This window comes from Drosophila yakuba, chromosome X (genome assembly GCF_016746365.2).
Source record: "Drosophila yakuba strain Tai18E2 chromosome X, Prin_Dyak_Tai18E2_2.1, whole genome shotgun sequence".
NCBI lineage: Eukaryota > Metazoa > Arthropoda > Insecta > Diptera > Drosophilidae > Drosophila > Drosophila yakuba.
In genome coordinates, this window is record NC_052526.2 from 24,626,553 (window position 1) to 24,652,906 (window position 26,354).

The 26,354-nt window shown below is 45.6% G+C and overlaps 1 protein-coding gene across 7 annotated transcripts in view; it reads left to right on the forward strand.

Annotated features, from left to right (window-relative positions):
- Positions 1-15,148, forward strand: part of LOC26536261 (unconventional myosin-VIIa) — an 893,412-nt gene extending 878,264 nt beyond the window's left edge. For all 7 annotated transcript variants that reach the window (XM_039377684.2, XM_039377686.2, XM_039377690.2 and 4 more), the window contains one exon: positions 2,953-15,148. In XM_039377684.2, coding sequence (XP_039233618.1) covers positions 2,953-3,318 — 366 coding nt within the window. In that variant the 3' untranslated portion in view covers positions 3,319-15,148. The remainder of the gene's footprint in view (positions 1-2,952) is intronic.
- Positions 15,149-26,354: the final 11,206 nt, after the last annotated feature.

Below are 26,354 nucleotides of genomic sequence, written 5' to 3' on the forward strand. Positions count from 1 at the left end.
CTGAATCATTTGCCTTACATCTCAGAGGCGTCTTCCAGCCGAACCCCGCAGCTAATGATTATGTTCCTCCGCAAATTCACCTCGAAACTGAATGCCCGCCAACTACATTTCAGCCGGACGAGATCACAAAAGTCATCAGGGAGCTAAAACCAAAAAAGGCTCCAGGCGGTGACCTAATAACTACAAAATGATAATGGAACTTCCGTACTGTGCTATTAAGGTCATCTGTAAACTCTTCAATGGAATCATAAGTCTCGCCTACTATCCAAGGAAATGGAAAAAATCAATTATTATAATGATACCGAAGCCCGGAAAAGATCACACGATTCCGTCATCTTACAGACCAATTAGTTTATTATAATGCCTGTCCAAATTATTCGAAAAATGCCTTCTAACGCGCATAATACCATATATGGGAGCCCACAACATTATCCCAGCCCATCAATTTGGCTTCAGAGAAAAACACGGAACTATAGAGTAAGTTAACAGAATAACATCAGAAACTCGCACAGCCTTCGAACATAGGGAATATTGCAGCACGATATTCCTCGACGTATCTCAAGCATTCGACCGCGTCTGGCTCAAAGGTCTCATGCATAAAATTAAAACACACTTGCCCGGGTTCACTCATAAACTCCTTGAATCCTACCTCTAAAATAGAGCCTTCGCAATAAGATGTAACACAACAATTTCCGACAGCTACACTACACAAGGTAGCGCACTTGGGCCAACTTTATTCGTCCTTTACACAGCAGATATTCCCACGAGTGACCGACTAACAACATCCAACTTCGCCGACGACACTGCGATCCTTAGGCGCCAGATGCCCATTCCGTGCAACAACACATAACGTTTACTCTTAACAGACAAACTTGCCCTCCGCTCTGTATGAATAGCACGCAGATCCCCCAAGTTAATGAAGTAACGTATCTTGGCATCCACCTCGACAGACGTCTAACATGGCATAGACATATCAAATGCAAGAAACTGCACCTAAAACTGAAAGCCAGCAGCCTCCACTGGATTATAAACTCACGATCGCCCTTGTGTCTGGACTACAAAGTCCTGCTCTTCAACTCCACTCTTAAGCCAATCTGGACGTGTGGCTCCCAGCTGTGAGGGAACGCGAGCAGAACCAACATAGACATCATACAGCGAGCCCAATCAAAGATCCTGCGAACTATCACTGGGGCACCATGGTATATTCGTAACCAAAACATCCACAGGGACCTCGGCATTCTCGCACTTGCGCTGCGTCTATGTCTCTGGAGTCTGTATGCTTAATATCAACTTTCTAGCTTTTGTAGTTCCTGAGATCACAGCGTTCATACGCCCACATATGCCCACGTTCATACGCCCCACATATGCCACGCCCACTCTAACGCCCAAAAACCGCCCAAAGCTGCTACGCCCACACTTTTGAAAAATGTTTTGAATTTTTTTTAATTTTTGTATTGGTCTTGTAAATTTCTATCGATTTGCCAAAAAACTTTTTGCCACGCCCACTCTAACGCCCACAAACCGCCCAAAGCTGCTACGCCCACACTTTTGAAAAATGTTTTGATATTTTTTCATTTTTGTATTAGTCTTGTAAATTTCTATCGATTTGCCAAAAAACTTTCTGCCACGCCCACCCACTATAACGCCTACAAACCGCCAAAAACTGTGTTTAAGACTCTCCTTCTCCCTTCCACTAGCTGAGTAACGGGTATCAGATAGTCGGGGAACTCGACTATAGCGTTCTCTCTTGTTTTATTTTATTTCTTAACCAATAACAATACGTACATATGTACGTAGTTTGCTTGCTACCTTAGGGAAAGCACGACAGTTTTAGGTCTACGGATACCACTGTCAAGACGCTAGCACTCTTTGGCCTCAGGCTGTGTTATTCGTTTATTGACAGGATTAGCTCTTATTATCTTCCAGTTTACCTGGGTAACGGACAGGGAATGGATTATTCCAATCACACATATTATTTGTTGTGGGTTTGGGTACACTGGCAGCGACGCGAGGCGCGAATAACCAACAATTTGGCAGTTCAAAGTTTAGTAATATACAACTTCCAACTCGTCGTGGCGTTGAACCTCTAAAACAACTTTTTCATATATTCTTATCCTATCTTCTCTTCTAATCATTATAACATGTGTTATGTCAAATAATATTCGTAAGGCGCAGCATTTAAATATTAATAAAATTTTACTTACTGGTTTTTGACCCAACAGTTAGAGAAAGTTTTTATCGCGCTAATGGTATCCTCATAGCGCTAGACTTGCAGTTTAATAAACCTATATTCTGGCAAAACGAAAACGGGTAACAGAAATGTGACAAATATTCAAACTTTTCTTATGCTAGGGATATTTTGATTTTCAAGAAAATTGTCCCTACCGACAACCATATGTTCTAGTGATTTTTGGTTGGAAAATATGATTGTACAAAAATTCGAAGCTTAGACTAAAAACTGGAAAAACTTAAAATTCCTCCTATTCTTATTCTTAAAAAACGGACTGTCTTATATTCTTCTTTCATATTAAAATGCAAGAGGCTTGCGGAACAAGCAAATTAAATTGTGTTCTGATATTTAGTTTACAGGTACAGGGATGTACACATCATACATATACGACTATACTCTAGTCTAGACTATAATATAGTCACAACTGCGGATTAGGCTCCCCTCGCGTTAGAACAGGTATTTGTTTTTACGAATTCCGTGCTATATAATTCATATGGTTATTATTATATCATTTGCTCATACGCTCCGCCGCCTTCTGGATTCTCAAATTATTTTAAACATTTTCCATAATCATATAATACTATATTATATCACATTACTCATAATCTAGACAGTGTCAAAAAGTTTCGATAGGGAACAATTAGTACTACTTTGACAAAAAAATAAAAATAGATAATTTCTTGAACAAATTAATAAAACTAAAGTAATTTTTTATTTGATAGTGTTTTTTCAGAACCCAAGGGACAAGGCGTCGACAGTGGACGCCAAGCCGAGAGGAAATTTTATGTACTACAAATCGCCGACCATGCTATGCCAAATTTTATTTTATGGATGGGCAATATTACTCAATCGAGTTTCAACCAAGCTCCACAACAAATGACGTATTAGAAATAATAAAGAAAAAGATCGGTTTACAAGATAATGCAAAGGGATATTCCATTTATGAAGTTATAGGAAACTCGGAAAGAAGTCTTTCATCTGAGGAGAAAGTATGCGATGTAATGGCTAAATGGGAGAAATATCAAGTAACATCACAACAAGGAATTCAGGTAACTTTTACCAAAATCAAATATTGTTTCAGAATATAAAGACTATTAATAAAATTTGATACCAAATATACATTTTAATGTGATTTATCATTGAATACGAAACAAAATATCATAGTGCAAATGTGGTGTTTCATATCACAAAAAATGTTTAAAAAATTATTAAAAAAAAAAAAATTATTATAATATATTTGTAGGCATAAACCATATCATCTATATATGGATAAGGACGGTTTCTAATATTTTCAGTATGTTAATCGTTACGCGTAAAATAAAAAGGTACAACTTCTTTCCCACGAAAAATGCTGAAATTTTCACTTTGCTCTTCCTGCAGCTGAGCAGACTGTGTATCTCCTTTATTTTTAAAACCGCTAGTGGATGTTAAAGCAAAAGTGGCAAAAAAAAGCGTTGAATATGATTCTTAGAGAAGCCACCGATCTAGTTCTTCCGTGAACAGGGTTCTCATTTTCAATCTGTTTAATTAGACATTCTATTTCTGCAGCTATGTATATATAATCCATATAGAATACATTGCAGCAATAATGAACCATATTCTCCAGTTTGTTGTGCTGCTGTTGTACATGTTGCTGCTGCATAGATTGCTGTTGCTGCTGCCGATAAACGGGCTGCCGTGGCTGGTGTACAGGTGGCTGCTGCTTTTTTTGTGTCGTAAGGTCGCTGTGCATTCACTGTATTCCACTTGTACGCTCGAGTGTCACGTTCGCCATGTTATGTTCATTATGTTCCATCATGTTAAGTCCAAATGATTTCATCAAGTATTAGTTTATTAGTTCTTGATTGAGCTGCCTATTCTTAATTCTGATTTACATGTACACACATGTATGTCTATGTACAAATGTATAAAGAGGTTCTTAGTTCTAAAGCAGCACAGTTGGCAGAGAGCCGACTGCAGTATGTATTATAAAATATATTATATTTAATCCCAGTTTTGGTTTATTACTTCTCAGTTTGACATATAACTTAAGACTGAAACTCTAACAGAAGGAAATAATGTTTTGTTCGCAGTTGTACAGCGAATCTGCTGACCCAGTAGTTTTGAAGAATGTCTTCGTTGGTCTTTGCTCAGCTGTTCCCACACAAGTTACACTATGTTGGAACATGAGAGGGCGACGAACTAACGGTTGAGACGTGGAGGTTAGGGGGAAGTTGGCGTAGAGACTGCTGATGTGGTATTTCCTCCCCCCCTAGCGTGAAGTGACGGCCATAGTAATGGTATGGGCGGAACGTAGTTGATTGGGTCAGCAGGATTGGGTAGGTAAGTACTATTTCTTTTTATGAATAGAGCATACAGTATTAGGATGGCTAAGATAACACACGAATTGAAGATTTATCGTAGATTCCTTGACTTGAAGTATTTTGGCTTTTTTTTCCTGAAGATGTAAAACCATTTTGCTTAGGCTCATCTTCTAACGTTGCATTTATTGTTTCGTTCTTTGTTGTAGGTAAGGATTAGTTGATCTGTTTCTCATACAACAATTTGGTGTCATCGTATTTGGTTCGTCCTATTACTATCAAACAATTGATGTGGTTAATGTTCCTTCAATTTTGAATGATATTTAAAGACCTGAGCAATCTGGAATTATATTAAACTTGGCCAAAAATATTCTTTCAGCTATATTGTGTATGTGATTTTGTAGAATATCTATATTATTTCTAATTCCTTAGAAATACTATTCTTAAAATTATTAATATATTCTTCGATCTTTTTTGTTCGGTACTTAAACGATGTGACATATTGTTCAAATGTACAATTATGTCACTGTTATGGGCCATTTGTTGGAAAATGCTATTTTAATTTTAAGTATTAAAAAATTCTGAATTTAGTTTCTATAACGGATGCGTCGCCTGGTGATTTTCTTAGTGACGGTACCGAGGCCGTATATTAATCCTCTTTTTTTCTCTTTGGCTTGAGGTTAAGGAATGGATGTTTTCTTTTGCTTGTTCTACATTTCTTTTTAGGGTGTTTGCAGGGGGCGTCGTCGTCCAGTGATAAGTCAAGCACGCTTATTGAAGTCGGGAAATTTCCCACGCCGCAGAGCAAAAGTGGAAAATAACCACCACTGGAAAAATACACAAAAAAGCGGGGGCTTCGAGGGCATGAGTTGTATATTCGGGTGCATTTATGAGACTAAATGTAGCTTAAAACTAAAGCAGCGCTCTTACCCGCTTTACATCGCTAAAGAGGGATCGGGTGCTCGACGGCGGCCGACCGCAGAGCTTGGAGAGCGCGAGGTCGGATGAGAGCGAGAGCGTAAGTGCGGACAAGAACCCGGACGAGAACGAAAGCTCTGTGCGCAGAGGCGGTACAGTGGCCCTTCACATTAACATTCCGCCCTTCCTTGCAATCACCCGGGTTGCAACATGGTCCTTGCTATGGCTGGTGGCAGGCTCCGGACACGACACATCCGAAAACGGTGCTCTGGGCCACCGGCAGTCCGTCCTAGATCTTCAGGAAGCCTGGCTGCATCACATGCGGATACAGGTCCGCTCCCAGGACCACGGAAATCGTAGCGTGTAGGTAGAAACGCTGGAAGTGGGCCCGCACTGTTTCGCTCAGATCCCGGATTGGAGTGCGAATGCGCACGTGGGGCTCGACCTTAAAAACCAGCTCGAACCGGACGCTGTTGTCCAGCTTGGAGCTCACGGTGGCCAAGCAAACCTGTTCATCCCCAACTCTGGTCGTTGGCAGTCTGAACGCTGTCGCCAGCGACGCGTCGATGCAGCTCGTAGGTGTGCACGGGTCGATGAGCGCCGCCGTGTCGAAGACCTGAGTCCCGGTATTAATCCGCACCATAGCAGTCGGTAGCAGGTTGACGCTGTGTCGCTGTAACAGGGACGACAGCGACAGAGCGGAGGATGCGCTCGGCGGGCTACTCGGACAGGCGGCGGGAAACTGCCTAGGCGCAACGGACGCCTCATGAGAGGCCGAGGAACGCCGGGGTGAGGCGGACGAGCAGCTGAAGAACGCCGTGCAGTGTCTGACGAGTTCCGCGGGTTGTGGCTCTGCGGCAGCGTGTGATAACTCTGCCCGCACGTTTTGCAGCGGTCCCCTCGCTGACACGTTCCGTCGGAGTGTTCGTGGGCCAGACAGCGGGGGCAGTACCGATTGGCGAGGATAGCCCGTAGGCGCTTCTCGGCACTCAAGCGCAGAAATCGGCGGCATTTCCGTAACGGGTGGATCCCACTGCAGACTTAGCAACGGTGATTTCCAATGCGGTGGAGCTGCGCGGACGTGGAGACATCGTGCTTGATATAATATGAGGAGGAATATGACGGAGAGAGAAGCGAAAATCAGTATTGGTAAATCTACGAATTGGACTAACTATAAAACACACAGTGACGAGGAACATTGGAGTGGACAGGCTACTGTTTATTGAGGGCAGCCGGCTGCTTCCATCGGAAGAAGGACGACCTTTGCTACATTCTTTAAGGTACTCTTCCTTCCATCGCAGACAAAGTGGCTGAAAGAGACCCTTCAGGTGTTGCCAGCGGTTTATGATGGACGTTGTATCCCCCTTTATCTCGGGTTCAACGTTGCGAGAAGGGTCCCTCCAACAAGAATGTGCCCAAGCGTAAGTTCCAACAGGTCCGCGGGGTCTTCGGACATTGGCGCAAGCGGACGCGATTTCAAGCACGCTTCGATCCTAACCAAAAACGTGGACAGCTCTTCGAATGTGTATTTACGCGTGGCCGTAGACATGTAGAACAGAGTCTTGAAACTCTTGACTCCGGTCTCCCACAAGCCTCCCAGGCTTGACAGGCAAAGCAGCTGCTGGTGACTACAGGCACCCGGAACAGCCCCTTTGAGTGCTTGCAGAAAATCGCGGGAGCGTTGGGACGCCGCACCTACAAATGTCTTTTTTTAACATTATCCGACAGAACTTGACGGGGGCATCCTCTTCGGGATACAAAACGTGCGAAAACAACAAGAAATTTCTCTGTCGTGAGGTCGGACGTCGGCTCTAAATGGATGGCCTTGGTGGAGAAGCACAAATACCAACACATACCCTTTTGTAAAGAGGCAGGCTCGTCGGGTGTAGTTTTTGACGTCGAAGGGTCCGGCATAGTCAATACCAGCAAGGGTAAAGGGCCGCGAAAAGGACGCCCGTTCCTTGGGTAACCTTCCTATGAATTGAGTTTGCAACTTTTTGTGAATGACGCATACCTTGCAGGAATAGATAACGGATTTGACCAAATTCCTCACCTTCGGAATCTAAAATCAATTGATTACCGCCGTGCAGCGTTATGCGATGAGTAAAATGGACGAGGAGTCGAGACAGATGGAAGCTGTACGGAAGGATAGCCGGATGCCGTTCGTCTTGTTGAAGAAGTTCGGAGGCTGTAACCCGGCCGCAAGCTCTCATGAGCCCTTGAGAATCGTGAAACGGGTTCAAGTTTTGAACAGGACTGGATGCAGGCACCGGCCGCTTTCGGCTTAAACAGCCAATTTCAAGGGTGAAATGCCTGCGTTGCGTGACGGAAATTAGGAGACGCTCGGCCGACGAAATCTCAGTAGATGAGATCAACCGAGTAGCGAGATCAGCCGGATTATGCTCGGAGCCGACATGTGCCCATTTCTCAACCTCCGTGAAATGCGTGATCCTTGAGACCCGATTAGCCACAAATGTTGTCCAATGACATGCCGGCCTGTGCAACCAGGCGAGAACAATAGTTGAACCCGTCCAACAATAGAGGGCGGACGCAGGCCCAGGCATCTTCGGACGAATGACGTTGGCCATCTCGGACAATAGAACGGTTCCGCACAACTCCAGCCGCGGAGCGACACCGTCTTTACTGGGGCCACCCGTGTCTTTGCCGTCAGCAAGTTCACCGCAACCGTGGACCCGACATCAACTCGGACATAAATGGCGGCGCCATACGGCTTCAAGTGTGGTCGGAGTGCGACCCAGCGGGGAATGCGGATCTGATCGAGGGCCGAGTAATTTTCCTGGAAGTTCCGTCCCATCTCTTGCAGAATTCTTGAGGGAGGACATCGTCCCAGCCTAGATCCTGGAGCCAAATGTCCTGCATAAACAATTGAGTCTTTGAGTCTGCCCCAGCGAGCACGTCGTCGACGTACATGAAATGTCGGATAATCTGACTCGCCTGCGGATACCTCGACTCTTCGTCTCTTCTCTTTCGCCAGGAATGGAGCAAAATTGATCCCGAAGGTGACCGCCTTTTTGCGGAACAGAATGCGCTGGAGAGGAGCCAAATCTGCCGGTACATCTTCTCGATGTCGGCATTAAAGACGAACTTAAAGTATCGCCACCTTAGGATTTGAACTGTAAGACCGGGCCCGCGTAAAGGATGTAATTCAGACTGGTCCCATTTGCGGAAAGGCTAGAAGCATTGAAAACTACCCGCACTTTAGTGGTTGTACTTTCGGGCTGGAAACCGGCAAGATGTGGAAGATAGTACGTGACAAAACTGCTCGTCGTAGAAACCTCAGTCATGTCACTTCAACCCTTTTTAGCCGTTGCTCGTTGCGGTGGAACTGAGCCAGAGCCAATCGTGAAGATGCTAGCTCGGAACCCTTGTGCTCGGGGTCGCGCAAGGGGAGCGTCACAACATGCTTGCCACGATGGACCCTTCTGGTGGTTTTTACGAAATTTTGTTCGTAAAACGAAGCAGACTCGGACACGGTCTGTGCACTTCCTGCACCCCCAGAATTTCTAGGTCCAGGGAGTCCTAGAGGGCGTAGGTAACGCGCGTGGAGAAGGCGGACACCCTCCGGGGTCTGAAGAACGGACTGAGCCTGTCAACACCCATCCAAAAATAGTTTCCTGGCCGGAAAGGGATGTTTATGTCGGAAGAATGTCTGCTCGTATCAGGACATTGATCTGGGAGCTCTCAAAGATCTTGGGGCCCGTAAGGGGGCCTTAAAAGGAAGTCTGATTAAGTTAAACAGCCGTTCTGTAATGAAGGTTGCTTCGGACCTAGGGTCAATCAGGGCTCGCGCTTGGAAGTTGCACACTTTAATAAGGGCAGTGCCCAGTAGAACGGCTCTTGAATCGGAAGCGAAGCATACTTGCACATCTGAGGGATCCTGTGAGGCGTCCGTGCCTTCTGGAATAGGTGCGGGTCGAGATCTGGCTGTCGCAGACGAACTTGAAGCGGTTGCAAATGGATTACCGCGGTGCCATTTCATTCCAAGTTGGCATTTCGGCCTTTTTGTTGATGGATTGTTCCCATCAGAATAGTGTGGTTTTGGGAAGCTTTGCGGACACCATATACACCAAGAGGCAAAGAAGCAAAGACGAGTTAACAGAATATTAGAGCTGTTCGTTTTACATGTTATTTGATTTACTGTTTGTTGTATGTGTTGAAATGTAATTAAATAAGCATCTTTATTTCCACTTATAAGTTGTTGGCCTTTGTTGTGCATTGTGATCGCTGCTGAAGGCTGAGCACATAGTCCCTGGACCAGCTGTGCCAAAACCGCAGCTTGAGCTCCGACAGTTGCCGCCACCGTCTTAAAGACGGATTGCATGCCATGTTGCAAGGCATGCCTGACGCGTATTCGCACGGTTAGAGCTTGACCCAGCAGCAAATGGTCTGGCGTAGTACCTCACCGTCGTTGGGATTTCTGATCTCGGCCGCGAGTGGCCTGGAGTTCAGCGGCGCTTTGATGTCGAATAAAAGGGTGTTGAGCTCTTCGTGTGTGAGATTTGTGTTGCCAGCCCCTGTCACCAGCCGATGCTTCGCGGCCTTGACTGCCGCCTCCCACAGCCCTTCAAAGTGTGGTACTCGGGTGGAATGAAGATCCACTCCACTTCTCTCTCCGCGGCGTAGTCCTGAAGCTCCTCCTTCTGCTTCTCGAACGCTGTTTGCAGATCCTTCAGTACGTTGTCGCTCCTACAAAATTAGTCGCATTGTCGCTGTCCTCCTCTGCCCGCAAACCTTTTAAATACATTTAAAAACTCGTCAGTGGATAAGTAAATTACGAGTTCAAGGTGAAAAGCCTTTGACGTGAAACAAACAAACACAGCGACATAAGCCTTTACTAGGGGTCTACCGCGAAATCTGTAGCTTTTATAAAAGGGTCCATATAAATCAACACGGAAAACTCTGAAGGGGCGACCTTTGTTTAAGCGGTCTGCCGGCAAGTTGTCCATGATATGGCCTAATAATTTTGGATTATATTTAAAACAATGCACGAAGTTGCAAACAACTGCTGAGCACATTTCTCGTGGGTTTATTAGCCGAATTCGCTGCCTCAAAAGTGTAATCAATACTTTTGGGCAGTTTGATAGTTTTTAATGTGCAGATTGCGTACAAATATCTTGACGAAAGTTTCGTCTCGAGGCAACAAAAGAGGTAATTTTACATCGTAGCGAATGATACTCTGCTGTAACCTAACACATACACTAAAGACTTTAAAATGTATTCAAGATTCGTCAAATTCATGCATAAAGAGGTTTTACGACTGAATACTTGGCTGCAAAACGTGCGATTTTTCAAGAAACAATATTTCTCGTTGAAGTCTATGTTCTTGCACTATTTTCCATTTTTTTCAAATGGCTAGTCTTCTTTCAATGGGCGACACGATATGAGAATTGGGAATATAATTTCTGTAGCAGAACCGCATGACATATGTTATTATTCGAATAATTTTAGAGAAGAAAGTTCGTCGTTCAATTAATTCTAAAATTCTATTTAATATTGCCTGTTCATAAACTACTTTGAGCTCAAACTTATGGAGTTGTGGCCAATTCTCGGCAGAGTCAGCTTGGACCCTTAAACCAAAATGATTTAATGAGCTCATCTACACATGCACCTCTTGATGCAATATCAGCTGCGTTAAACTCAGTCGGAACATGTCGGCATATAACATGATAAGAGCGCTCTTGAATTTCGGCAACTCTATTAGCTACAAAGGTAAATAGAAAATCTGGCTCTCTTTGTAACCAGTAAAGGGTGTCTTGAAAGTCGGAACAAAAGTTCACGCAATTTGTGTCCACACAGTGCTTAGCAAATGCGCAGCGCACAACTCATGACCAGGAATAGTCTCAGTTGCGACTCTAGATTTTGCAACACTTTCTTTACTTCATCTTCATATCGTATACATATGTAGATGCAACGTCCATAAGCGTCACTCGAAGCGTATGCAATGCCATGAATTTGCAATTGATTGTATTGACTCTTACAGACGTATCGAGGCAGCTTTATTCTGCTAAGATCACCTATCTATAAACTGAATCCACTTTGTATGAAGATAAGCAGAAATCGTCTCTTCCCAACCTTTCTTACCGCCGTAATTTAAATTCAATCGCCAACTAGGCGAAAAGGGCGAAATCCTGAAAACCTTTGGTAAAAGTGTTACCCATGATCTGCGGTTATTGGATAGGGCAACAGGCGAAGGAGAAAAAACAAAGTTTTTTAAAGCTGCTTGCTTTGCTAAAATAAATTAAATAAAAATAAAGTGACTGCAATTAGTCCCTCAACATTTCTTTAAAAAACTTTGTACCTAATACTACCTTGTACCTAATATTAGGCGCAATTAAGAGTGACGCCAACCATTTGTGAAATTCACACGGAACACACGCATACCTATAAGCCAAGATACACACGTACACGTATGAAGGCTATTTATGTGTAGAACTCTGTTGAAGTAGATCACGCCAGGGACCGCCGCCATCAGTTTTGAAATTATCTGTGACAAAGAAACCGACCTCGGAAATGGAGACAGATGTAACTCTTTGCGGTTCATGCAATAAAAACCGACTATCCAGCGGATCCCAAAACTGGGTGCAGTGCAACGTATGCAAGGCATGGTACCACTTCGCCTGCGTTGGAGTCGATGCCTCTATTTCACAGTCACAATGGACGTGCGACTTGTGCAAACTTGTCGACGATACCCCTTCCACCTCACAGCAAGCCGCTTTACAACGCAACGAACTGACAAATACCTTGCCGAAAGATGGCGACATAATACAAATCGAATCCAATCCCAATAAGCCACCTGAGACATCATATATTCTATGATAAAAAAAAAAATGTCTCAAAGGGAAAGATGCCCAAAGATGCACCGTCGCAAATGTTTCTCAAAACGCGATTGCGGCGTTGATAACTGTCAATCAAAACACCACCCTGTTTCCTCTGAACCACTTTGTCTGCAGTGGACCGGAGACACCACCCGTACGGAGGAAATGTCTCTCAAAGCCCAGGTAAAAATATCGGAGATGGGGAGTGGAAGAAAACTGTGGCTCAACAACGTGCACTCAATCAAACACCTTGCCCTACCTAAGCAAACCGTTGACGCACATAAGCTTGGCGCAAATACAAGCACCTACATGGATTGCCCATAATAGCCTGGTCTCAAGAGTTTGTCTAATGTAATGGTCAATATCTTATTGCTTGTCGTAGCACGCTTATTTTTGATTCTAATGATAAGAAAAGGCACCTCTAAGGGGTCCAAACAGTCCAAACACCATCACCATTAGCCGACGAGTAGATAGCCGGAAAAATTGCGTGCGCTCGTTCCCCTTAGCTAACACCAGGCATGAAGAAATTCGTTACATTTATAATGTTATTTAATCAAGAAGATTATTATAATCTGGCGCCCAGCGTGTTGGCCAAAATAACAGGCCATACTATCATCAATGGCCAATATCTTTTTACATACACAAACACCTACATCCAACATTTTTTTTCTCGATCCAATAGTATTCAGTGTAGCCGTTACGACTAATGTGCGATTGGATTTTCAGCAGACTGCCTGAACCAAAAGCCACAATTGTAAACAAAGTTCGAGCTCGCTGAAAAGATAAACTTAATGAACCTGTTCTTATTTTGAATTACACATTTAAAACGCTTTGGATTTACAGAAATGGTACTGTTCGCAGTTTAGAATCTGGCCACGTTTATGATGTGAACACGGGATAAGATTGGTCTAACAATTTTTTTATAGAAGGCGATTGGAAAACGCAGGCTAGATAACGCTAAAACTGCGGATCTCCTGACCACGGCTAATAAAACAAAGTTAGAAACTCAAACAGTTCATATTCATTTAAGTCAAACCAGTTAATTTGTTCAAGTTTTCTATTAATTGTCTTGGAATTGCAGATCGTGATCTTTTAGAAAAGAAACGACTGAACCACGACTGTTGTGTCGGCGGGACCACATAACAGACCACGCAGTGTTGTTGGGCTGATTTACTCTGCACAGGCAGCAGTCGATACAAATTTATTTTTTTTTGTTACATGTTCCCTGAACAAGAGTGGAACAGACAGCAGATGTTTATATATGGTTTTGCAGGGAAGTCCACTATGCTTGAAGGCAAAATACTTTTATGATTTTTGATCGTTTGATTTAAAGATTTTTTATTTTTTTACACGTTTTATTACTATATTTTACAATTCTTATATTTTATATTACCTACATTTAATATTTTTCTATATGTTATAGTTCCTAATTTCATATTCATTCTACAATTTGTTAAAGCTTATCATTTAAATTAGCATTAAAATTGAATTACGTTTCGCTGAGGTGGCTGTCGAACGGCGCCCCTGAAAGCAAAAGAAAAACAAAACAAAAGACAGCTGTTCCATGGGTGACAATAACTGATCACCGCAATAGTTGTTAAAAATTTAACAGAAGACAGGTAAGCATTAGGTAAGGTCAATGGCCGCCGGTACTTTCTCAACAATGCAGATAAAGCGATAAGGAAGACCGTAGGCATTTGATCAGGAGATTAAAAGACAAGAGTTATTTTTTTTGCAACAAAGGCTTAGTGAAAAAGTAGAAGAGAGTATTTGAGCGCTTCTGCGTCGGAGAGACTAAAAATTTACACTAGTATTTTTTTTTTTTTGTATCTCGTGTCTAAGAGGGTCGAATAAAATATGGAACCGAACTGTAGCCTTTTTGGAAAAGCTCTGAGCACCGCTGTTACATATAAGACTAAATGTGGACATACATTTCATAAGTCGTGCATAGTGACTATTTCTAGAATAATCGCAACATGCCCAAGCTGCGAAACAGTTTGTTTTGAGACAGAATCAACAGCAAGGGGGAGCCAAAAGGCCAAAACAGTAAAGAAAGCAACCACAGGAAACGATACTCCGGTCAGTTCGGAAGCGATAGGAACCCTTATTGCCAAAACAGTGAGATCTATGCAAGAGGACATCATGACGCAATTGGCTGATCAGATGGCTCAATTGATCCAAACCAACGTAGCTACACAGCTTAATGGACTTGGCCAAAACAATGTGAGCGGAATCCTATCTGCCGAGCCACCCTTATCTAATCAAGAGCGAGAGATTTGCAGGCGTAGGGAGAGGTTCCTGGAAGATATCAAGCGGAGCTGTGGGTATCAAAAAGGGGCTCCATTTCGTAAACAGGTGGCAGAGCTGCTAGAGGAAGCTATGTCGGATGATGCCACAGAATTTTCCGATCAGGAAGGCGATTTAGAAATCGGAGCTATGGCATTAGTGTGTTGGAATTGCCACAAAGAGGGACACCGCTATCAGAATTGCGAAAGTAAGCGAAAGATTTTCTGCTACGGCTATGGCACTCCAAATGTGTACAAACCCTCGTGTGGCAAGTGCCTAAAAAACGGAAAAACGAGCACACATATCCGTCAGCCGCCGTGTGTTCAACGTCGAAGGCCGACCATCCCCAAAGCAAGCGTGTAGATAATATTAAATCAACTCCGTCCGAAATAAATCCTCACAATTCCGAAAACTTTTCCAGCCAACCCATCTGTTGGCCCACAATCTTAAATATAAATTTTAATTTAAGGTCAACTAATCAGCTGATCCGGCCGCAATCACAATCCAGAAGTTCTAGGCGAATGCGAGAATTTTGTAAAACAGTCAAAACGATAAATAGTATCCGTTACAAACCGAAAGATATGCGTCCTCATGCGGAAGTCCGTGTCCTCGATCGGGTAGTTTTAGGGTTGTTAGACACAGGGGCGGCTATAAGTGCGATAGGGGGAAATTTGGCGCAGCAGGTCATTAGGACTAAAATACGTTTAAAGAGAGGAACCTTTCCCGCATCCACGGCTGATGGGAAAAATCAGGAAGTAATAGGTCGTCTTAAAACCCCTGTGGAATATAAACAAGCAATCAGAGAACTTGACCTTCATATAATTCCATCCCTTAGTCAGGATTTATATCTCGGCATCGATTTTTGGGAAGTTTTTGATTTTCTACCGCCGGAAATGCAAGTTTCTAATCACCTCCGAGTCGCATAGTTTGGCTTAGCCAAAAGGAAGATTTACAGCGGGTCATCGCGTTGTTTCCATCTTTCTCTGTATCTGGGCTGGGGAAGACAACCTTGTTGTCACATTCCATCGATGTGGGGGATGCTAAGCCGGTCAAGCAGAGACACTTCCCCGTGTCACCGGCTGTAGAGAAATGGCTCTATGCCGAAGTAGACAGGATGCTCAAGCTAGGGGTAATCGAAGAATCCGAAAGTGCTTGGTCATCGCCTGTAGTGCTTGTGCAAAAGCCAGGTAAAGTGAGGATATGTTTGGATAGTAGGAAAGTGAATGCTATGACTATGAAGGATGCGTATCCGTTGCCACAAATTTATGGTATTCTGGGTCGGTTGCCAAGAGCAATGTTTATATCAAGTCCGGACCTAAAAGATGCATATTGGCAGATACCACTTGATCCGAAATCAAGGGAATTGACAGCATTTATTTATTCCTGGAAAGCCTTTATACCAATATAATGTTATGCCTTTTGGGTTGACAAACGCATCACAAACCGTGACGCGACTTATGGACAAGGTGATCCCGGCCGAACTTCGATATGAGGTATTCGTTTACCTAGACGATTTGTTAATTATATCCGATTGTTTCGAGTCTCATCTCAGGGTTTTGAAATTAGTAGCCAAGCATGTGCAAGCCGCAGGTCTCACGCTAAAAAGAGCAAATTCTCTAGCCGTTTTGTAAAGTATTTAGGTCATATAGTTGAAGAGGGCGTATTTCGGACAGATCAAGAAAAGATCTCGGCCATGGTCGACTTTCCATTGCCTAAAACATTAAAAGCCTTGAGAAGATTTTTAGGAATGGCCGGTTGGTACCGGAAGTTTATTGATAACTTTGCCTCGGTTGTGTCGCCTCTCACCGACCTGTTGAAGCCAAAACAGAAATTCTTTATGACAGCCGAAGGGCAGTGTGATTTCGGATCCCTCCGAACTTGTTTTACGTGGCGTGTTCCACATTGAAGGGATTACAACCACGACATCCAAAGATGCATTAGTCTGGATACGCCAGACAAACGTCCCGTTCTAGAAGCTATAGCTATGTACATAGCGACCACCCCGGTGGCAATTCGAGTGCTTGCTTGCCGGGCCTCACTCCTTTGGCTCCGACAAGCACGGGCGGAGCGACCTATAGCCGTATTAGTCGCCTCCTACGACAAGCAACAGCGGACTGTGGTAGTATTCTCGCCCGCTAACCACACGGCGAAAGGAGTTGGGCTAAAGGCCCCTCCTCCTGCGGAACGCTTCCTCAGCGAACGCTGCCAGCCGTTGGGTCCTCTCTCGATCCTCCTGGATTCCTTCGAACATCCAGTTTTCGCCAACGCGCTGCACTCCAAGTCCATCGAGGTCTCGCAAATCTGCATACAGGGGGCAAGCGCACAATACGTGCATCCAGTCCTCATATGGATCGCCACATGCGCAAGCTGTGGTATCGCTGAGGGCTCTCCCGTGCAAAAACGACCCGTGCCCAGTAAGAAGGAAAGACGCCTTCATCGAGAAACCAAAATTTGGATCCCGATAAACGAGAGTGACATCTGGGATGAACCTGTGCGTCACCCGTCCTGGTTCGCTGTCGTCGTCCCATCTGTTCCGCCAACTCCGCAGCATGCACTCCTCCAAGCGAGTCTTTCTCTGCTCCCAAAAACTGGCAGCAAGCATATTCCCCTGTATGAGGAGGCCTCACACTTGTCCTTCTCGGGTCCCTTGAGCAGCGCCACTACTCGAGGACACTGCCACTCGTTGGGAAAGTATCCCGATCGGATGCATCGGGAATACAACGATGCCAGGTGCTGAGGTATGGCGCACCAGACTGCCTTGCAGATTGCGCCATTTATGCCGTCCAAGCCGGGCGAGCGCTTGCTCTTGAGCCGTGTGATACAGGCATCTACCTCATGCAATTCAAGGGCCGGTGGGATTTCCTCCACGATGGAAAATCGGTGCATCGGACTCTGCAACTGGGAAAAAGTTGCGGAGGAGCACTCGTGCACAATCACCCCAATCAGTGATCAACTCGCCATTCACGCGGAGGCACCCAATCTCCGTGCACTTTCTGCGGCCTCGGGAATCATCGGGAATCATCTGCGCCCCCATGGATCATCGGCGTTTTCTCCCACGAAGCGTTTCCAGCCATTCATCCTAGCCCTCCCAATGAGCTTCTTGTAGTTAGCTGAGGCACGCCTCAGCTCGACCACCAAAAGCTCTGCAGCGGCATCATCTTCATGACGCCGTGCATCCTGGAGTCGGCGACGAAGTCTCCGGACTTCGCGTCTCGCAGCGCAGAGGTCGGGAGTCCACCAACGTGCTCTTCTGCTGGGCGATCGAATGGACTTTCTTCCCAGCGCAATATCGCACGCATTATGTACTATACTGCGCAGGGTCGAAACCTGCTGGTCCAACGGCGACTCGGAGAAGTTTTCCGGAAGTTCGGCTGCTCTACTCACCATTTTCTCTTTGAACAATCGCCAACGAGCATTGGAGAAGTTCCAGGACGGCACAGGAGCTATGCTCTCAACTGCGCTCGTGGTACTTGGATCGGCCACAACAGTAATGATGTTGTGATCGCTCAATTCCCACTCATCCACTCTCCACTCATATGTGACCCACATAGATGGTGCCTCGTTGACAATTGTCACGTCTATATCACTACGAGCTCTGTAGTTATCGAACGTGTACACCTGTGTTGGCTGGTTTAGGGCGGCGGCTCTTGCCTCCAGCATCCACTCGGACAGCAGCTCACCCCGACTGTAGTTAGCTTGCCCCTCGGCATGTCGAGAGAGTTTGCTAAACCACATGGGAGACACTGCATTCGCGTCGAGGCCCAGGATTGCGGGGGTTCTGCTGGCCTGCAGCAGGACCGCATCCATGTACCGAAGGTACGGTTCAAAAGGTGCATCAAATTGGCAGTATGCTGAGCAAAGGAAGATTGAGCCAAAACTCCCTTTAACGACCAGACATACGCCATAATCCGTGGTGAGGGTCTCCACTGGCATACAGATGGCATCCTGAAGATCCACTAGGATGGCTGCCTTCCCTCGCCGGTCGGTGAAGATCCTCATTCCTTCAGGCAGCACATCCATCCCATCGCCACCGAGATACGGCTCCTGCACCAGTGCGAACATTGAGCCCGATCACCTGAGTCGAAGTCGATGGTCGCAGCTCGGCCTCGGCCACAGTTCGCTTGGATTAAGCTAAACATTAATGTCTAGCTTGCACCCTCGCTAGCACCGCGCCGTATATGGGGCATGCATCCGAGAGCATGTAATGCCCCGAGGGTTGCCCTCTGTGACGGCAGTTCCGGCAGTCCACCGGGTTCTGGCACTTTGCCGCGGTGTGGCCTTGTTGCCCGCACTGGCGGCATACATTCGACTTCTGGCGGCATTCGCTGACCTTGTGGTAGAAACCCACACACCTATGGCAGGCATAAGTGCGAGTTTGTGATCGGCATCTTAATGAGAACCACTTGATTTAGACTCGACCTACATCAAGTTTCGCTATCGCCTTGTCGCTGACCTCTAGCGTCACATTAACGGTGGCGCCGTCAGTCACCGACCACGCCTTGGTGACCAGGTGCACCGACCTCTTGAACTCCGAGGCCGTCATCTCGCCGTCGAAGTTATTTTCATGGAGCTCCTGCATAAGCTCCTCGGGGCCGATTGCTGTGTCGACGTCGTAGACTTCGGCGAATTTTTTAGAAGTCACAACCTTCTGCAGCTCTCCGACTGAAGCAGTCCGGATAACTGCTCCACCACCTCGACGGAGCTCACGTACTTCATGCACCCTGACTCCGAGGGAGGGTGCAACCATCGTGCGCACCTTTTCGGCTATCGCCTTCCCCGATAGCGCTGGGTCGTCGCACTTCACCACTGCTGACCACGTCTCGCGAACCTTCGTGGTCCGCGGGGCAGCAATGGGTGCAGCCTGAGGCGTCTGGGGAAGACGCGAAATTGCGGAAGTCAGCAGAGACGGCGTCGGTGGGGGCGGCATAGCCAACCGCATCTCCAGTTCTCCACACCGGAGCATCAACGCCATCACCAGCTCATCGTAGCGGCTAATGGCAAACGAGAGCTCATCTGTGTTAACTCCTCCTAGGCTGCGAAAGCTGCTTCTCACCATTCTCTGCGTGGCCGACAGCTCTGCCATCATGGCTGCTTGCCCAACACGGGCGGCAGCGGAGGCAGCGGTGGCGGTGGCAATGGGTGTAGCGCGGGGGCAGCAACAGTGGCAGCTGCAGGGGCAGAAGCGGGGGCAACGTGGTTGACGGAGATGGGGGCAGTGTTGGCAACAAAGACAGCTCGGGGGTCCTCCAGCGAAGAAGGAACTTCGTCCAGCGCTCCCAAAAGCTCGGGAACACGAAGCCACAGCAAAGAGCTTAGCCTGCGTCGGTGCCGAGCTCTTTGAAGCCTGATGGCTTCTACGCCTGCCTCGCCCCGACTTCCGCGACGTACTGCTGGCGCTCATGGCACTCGCGCTACTGTCGCTTTCCATCGCACTTACCACGATTGTGGCTCCTCCTTTTGGCGACTCCAGTGACCGTGCAGCTGACCCAAAAGCTCGCCTGGAACCACGTGCTGTCCTCAATAGAAAATTTGCAATAATTTATTGCAAATTAATCCGAAACCACAGGCTTTGCACTCGCGTAAATAATAGCACTATTTCCGCGGAGCACTCAACCACCGATTATTTAACTTATCTTTTCGCAATCTGAACACGAGCGTACCGAAAACACATCCGTCGTTAATCCATTCATGCGCGTCATGTTAGTTCCATTTAGGGCCTACATTTGACTTAACGACCGAAAAGTTTCTTGCCGCTTTCGCTCGTTTTGTATCCAGAAGAGGGTGTCCACGTCAAGTCCAGTCAGACAATGGCAAAGCCTTTGTTGGCGCTGCCACCCAGCTTTCCCTTTTAGTGGCCGGAGCAAGCGGTTCAATCCGTCGCAGAGTTTAATAAATAACCGTTTCAAATCAAAGTTTAAATTAGAAAAAAATTAAAGTATGGTTATCTGTCGCGAGTGAACTATTTTTAAATATTGGAGTTCAAGCTGCACTGATTGGCCTGTGAAGAACAGAATACATACGTTTTCCCAAGCCCGTAGTTTCGGTAAGGAAAAATTGATCGTCGGCCGCTTACGCTACAGGTTCGGTACATGGCCATTTTTTTTTGTTTCTTGGATAGAGGGCCGCTGGAAAACAAATGTTATAGCCGGAGAGACTACCACCCAAGCTGTTCATCACCCGCATGAGCATTTTCGCATTGGGTTTATTGGTCACGGACGTTGGCTCATTGGAGTTCAGGGGAAAAGATTGGCTGGTCGAAAGTCGTCTGAGTAATTAAAGTTTATTTTGGGCGACCCGCTAAATTTCAAAATTATTGCCCAGCGGTGCAAAAGAAACGAGAAAACAAATTCGCCATTCCTTGGATTTATCGTGACTGCGCTGCCCATGCAAAAGCAGTTGAAAGTCGGAGTTAAGGCGAGCAGCAGCAAAGCTGCGATATAGCGTAATCGCGAGAACAGAGATGAGTGATTCCGACAGCACAATTACACAATTCATTATATTCTTTTAATCATGCCTAGTGTCCAACGACTGTTCTTAGTTTGTAGTGAATAAAAATGTATAATGTTTTGAGTATATCCTAATTTCTGCCTTCAGGTAGTAGGGACCCTGTAGACCATATAAAGGGGCCATTCTTAAAAATAACGTTCGAGGAGAAGCATCAATTGGCCATTGGAAGGGTGGGGACGCAGTGGCCTCAATTACATCTGAGGTTAGAAAATTCTCGCTGTCTGTTTTGGTGAGCATATGATAGCCCAGTCTCAAGAGTTTGTGTAATGTAATGGTCACTATCTTATGCTTGTCGTAGCACGCATATTTTTGATTCTAATAATAAGAAAAGGCACCTTTAAGGGGAACAGTCCGAACACCATCAACATTAGCCGACGAGCAGATAGCCGGAACAAATTGCGTGCGCTCGTTCCCCTTAGCTAACACCAGGCCTGAAAAAATTCGTTACATCTGACAATGGCACAAACTTTAAAGCCATGAGAAAATGGTGAAAGAAGAACTACAAAGGATCGACTTTGATGAAATCACCATAAAATACAAAGCAATTAAGTGGCACTTCAACCCGCCTGCAGCACCTCATATGGGAGGCGCATGGGAACGACTTGTCCGATCGGTCAAAACTATTTTGAAAACAATCTGCCCAACAAACAAACTTCAACGACGCCCTTATGGAAGCGGAAAGTATCATCAATTCCAGACCACTAATCTTTGTCTCTTTAGATTCAGCCGACGACGAAGCACTCACCCCGTATCATTTACTTCTATGATCGACGAACGGCTATAAGTGTATGGCAGATGGCAATACCGATCTAAGGCTGCGTTGGCAACAAACTCAGTTATTCGCAGACAAATTCTGAAATCGCTGGGTTAAGGAATTTACCCCAAGTTTAACCAGACGCAGCAAGTGGTTCACCAAACGTTCCCCAATAGCTATCGGTGATGTCGTTATCGTTGTCGACGATCAACATGTGGCCAAAAGGACGTATTACTGACGTAGTTATGTCCAAAAATGGACAAGTACGCAGAGGTACAATATGGACACCAAAAGGCATCATGGTCCGCCCAGTGGCCAAGATTGCTATCCTGGACGTCGGTTACCGCCGTAATTTAAATTCAACCGCCAACTAGGGGAAAAAGGCGTAACCCTGAAAACCTTTGGTAAAAGTGTTACCCATGATCTGCGGTTATTGGACAGGGCAACACTTGTACGACACTTGAGAAAACACTGGCGAAGGAGAAAAAACAAAGTTTTCTAAAGCTACTCGCTTTGCTAAAATAAATTAAATAAAAATAAAGTGACTGCTACAAAAGGTTGTTTATTATTGCTCTCCCTAGTCCCAAATCAATTAGTGCCTCAACAACCTTGTTTTTGTTTTTCACAATTTTTGCAAAAGACATAAAATTAATTTGCGATAAGGCTTTAGCCACTTAAACTAGGCCAAATCGATCCTTGACCTGAACACTCGCACCTGTGTATGCGACACTATAAATTTGTTGAGCTTTTGACTCATATCTTGACTCATATCTTTGTTCACACCCGACACTTCGAAGCTTTGCAATTTGAAACCATACTCTTCTGCTGCTTGATATTAATAGTGCTTATTTAAATGAGTGGCGCAATCAGACCAGGAAGGCAGCTAGTCGTAATCAAGCTGTTCTTCGTATCTAGACCTTTTCGCTTGATCCACCTTAGGCATGACCATATGGATAATCATAGCTTTGGCAATGTCCCTTTCAGTTGCGGCAACAGCGACGAATAAATGGCAGAAACCGTGTCAATAATTGATCGCAGACCTGCTGAAGATGCCTTGGTCATGCTTGGCAATTCAAACAGTTGAGACACAGTATAAAAAACAATGACGCATTTATTATCATAAACAGCATGAAAGCCTTTTGATAATTACTGTCTGACAATTGAAATGGTTTTTACGTTTTGATAACCTATAATTCCTTTAAGCGGAATGCTTGCCACTAAATTTTGGAAGAGACGATTTAGGGAATTGGGCATAATGACTTGTACTAGCAGTGACAGTGCACACTTCAGGCCGGTTTTGCTTAACCCTGTAAGCCCCAAGAGTGCCTTGAGGCACTTATTACATTATTCACATTTCCAAAAATAATAGAAGCTTTTTTAACATTTAAATAATTTTTAGGAGTTAAGAAAAGATGCTTAAATATGTATAGAAGCTTTGCAAGCTTTCAGAAGCATTTAACGGTACTTTTTATTTACATTTGCGCAGAACATGTGTTACGCCGCGTATGAAATTTCAGCTGCAGCAAGGTGCGAGAACATCACAGACAAAATGCATGCTGAATGCTTCAGCGTTATTTTTAATAGCATATTTGAGTTCAGAAGGCACAATATACTTTAGAAAAAATTATTTCATTTAGTTTTTTCCATTATTTTGGAAATTGCCATTAGAGGGTTAACGGCATTTAAAAACAAAGCCCAGTCATATTTTCGTGCACGAGAAGTAAAGACGTGTGACTATTAACAGCGGACGTTCTTTTTGAGGTTATTTTCGGCCATATTTGGCGTGTTAGATGACAGTGTGTGGTATTTTCTTATATTGTCTGTTTGTTTCTGTTTAGGTTTTCCCTAAGTAGTAGTTTGTGGCTAAGGGTATACTCATGCCCTCCATCTCTTGTATGAGTGGCACGGTAGTGCCTTCTCGAGCTAGTTCATCTGCGATGGAGTTGCCTTCTATGTCCCTGTGTCCGGGTACCCATATAAGGCTGAGATTGAGCCAATCGATTTGATATCTTCTTGGCTATCACTGAAAATGTTTACGTGTGAGCTTTCCGGTTTTAGTGCCTTTAAATGTTTTAGGGCCTCCCTTATTGCTGCTACTTCAGCTTGGAAGACGCTGCAATGATCAGGGAGTCTAAACGAGATGCGTAAGCATAGCTGTTCGGTGAAAACTGCACCTCCTACTCTGTTCTGTAGTTTTGACCCGTCCATATAGAAGCAGGTAGCAGGTGTCTGTGAGTTCCACTCGTCCCTCTCTCGGATAATTGTATGTACTCAGTTGGAGTGCAGTAGTCTGTCCTGGAGGGGACTATTTGAATGTGTTTTAGGCTACTTGAGGGATCCGCTTCTTGTGAGTTCCACTGTTTGGTATCTCTAAGCCTGAGTGCCTACTGTAGCCTGTTTCATGCCAGCTAGTTCTGGGCTTGGGAGGTTGAGTATGGCATTTAGGGCTTCGTTTGGGGTGGTGCGTAAAGCACTGCTGATGCATAGTGCCGAGGCTCTTTGCATCTTTACTAGCATTTTTATGCTGGATTTTTTTTTCAGGGCCGGACCCCATACCACGACCCCATACAGTAGTATTGGTCTGACGATGGCCGTATATATCCAGTTTACTATATAGGTTATGCCCCGTTTGAGCCCTATTGTTTTTTTGCACGTGAAGAGTGCTATTGAAACTTTTTTGTATCTGTCTATGAGGTTTAAGTTCCAGTTTAGTTTCCTGTCAAGTATTACGCCGAGGTACGTTGCGCTGCTACTGAAGAAAAGTCTTTCATTGTTGAGGATAGGTGGGACTAAGTCTAGTATATTATACTTCTTGGTGAAGAGAACCAGATTGGTCTTTGAGGGGTTAATTCCTAGTCCGCTATTTTTGGTTCAGCTGGACAAAACACTGACTTTTTCGCTCATGAAATCGCATAGCGTTTGGGGGTACTTACCTGTGAAGATAAAGCAAGGTCGTCCGCATAGGCTTTTATCCTGCAGCCCCCCCTTCCATGCCGCATTGTATCGAGTTGATTGCGGAGTACCTCTACTGACGTGCCTAGTGAGGGTTGACGCGCCTAGTTAAGACATAAACTTCCTGCAGGTGAGCAGTTGGTTTATGAGTCCCACCAAGTGGCGTTCCACCCCAAGGACTGTCAGGGCTCCGGTAATCGCCGTTGGGATGACATTGTTAGAAGCCTCTTCTATATCCAGGAAGGCTACCAGTACATACTTATTCCCGCAGATTTGTATGGTTTAAAAGTGCGTATGGCCCAATGGAGGACCTTTGGGTCTATGCACAGTTCGATACTTGCCCGTGTGGCGTTTGTTTGTTGGGAGGTGAGAGCGTTTTGGCTGTTTCCTGGAAAGTGAGTGTCTAGAAGTACCTCCAGAGATTCTTTACCAGCCCGAGGTCCAGGAGCCATCTGCTCTTTTAAGGTAGCCTAAGGTTGTGGCTGATTGGGAGAGGATTTTTCTAAGTCTGGCTGCTTCCACTGTATTTTCCATTTCTGAGCAGAAGAAATCCCACGAGGATCGCTTTGCTCCACAGGGCCACTAGGGAGGTTTTCTTTTCCTTTTGGGCTTGCTATTTGGGCAAGCATTTTTTTTATGCATTTCTGTAAAAATTGAAACTAGACTAGAAATTGTTTGAGGGTATGAAGGGGGATCCGTTGAGATTTTTTCCCTGAGTTGGCTGACTCTCCACGGTGGCTGTCGCGGTATCTGCATCGCTGTAATTATGGAGCAGAAAAATGCTAAGGTGCTTTTTGGATAAGATGCAGGCCCTTACTTTACCTTCGCTGGGAGCTGTTAGAAGCCTATTTTCCTAGTGTCTAAGTCAGTCATTGGTCCCATATTTGCAACGCTGCGGAGGATTGAGGCATCGGTCAAGTAGCCGTCCTCGGCTTCCGATGCCTCGACAGAGGCAATCTCCGCGATCACTCCTCCACCGCCTTCCTGATCCTCCTTACCGGAGTCAGATTTTTAGACCTTTATGGTCACTGAGCTAAAACCGAAGTTTAGCTCCCCATGAGCGGTACTAATGGGCGCTAGGGACTCCTTGCTTAAGATGAGGATGGCCTAGTTTTTTGGCCCTTCCATCTCGTCGACCTTCACCACTCGCCAGTCCCAGGTGGGAAGGTGTGGGTTGCATCGCTGCAGCATGCTGGGGATCTGGTCCGGCGCCTTGATGGATGCCGGGATCCAGATCCTTGCACGGGGTCGGCAAGGTACGTCGGACCAGCTCAACGCAACAAGTCCGGCGCCCTCATACACCTCCCCCAGCTCCTTTACTGCGGCTTTGTATAGCTCCGCAGAGCGCTCGTCGTCATAGGCGATTACCTTGACGCTGCCTTGGAACCATCCCAAAAGGGGGCATCATGGCTCAAGGGCCTGGAGACGTTCCCACGCCGACGGCTTTGGACGGCTTGCACTTAGTCGCCTCAGACTCAGGCGGGGTTCACCCGAACCCGATCCTGTGGTGGAGGTCAGGCAGGTGGGCTCACTCGCCAACTTCGCTGCCTTGAAGGTTGTTCGGCCAGACT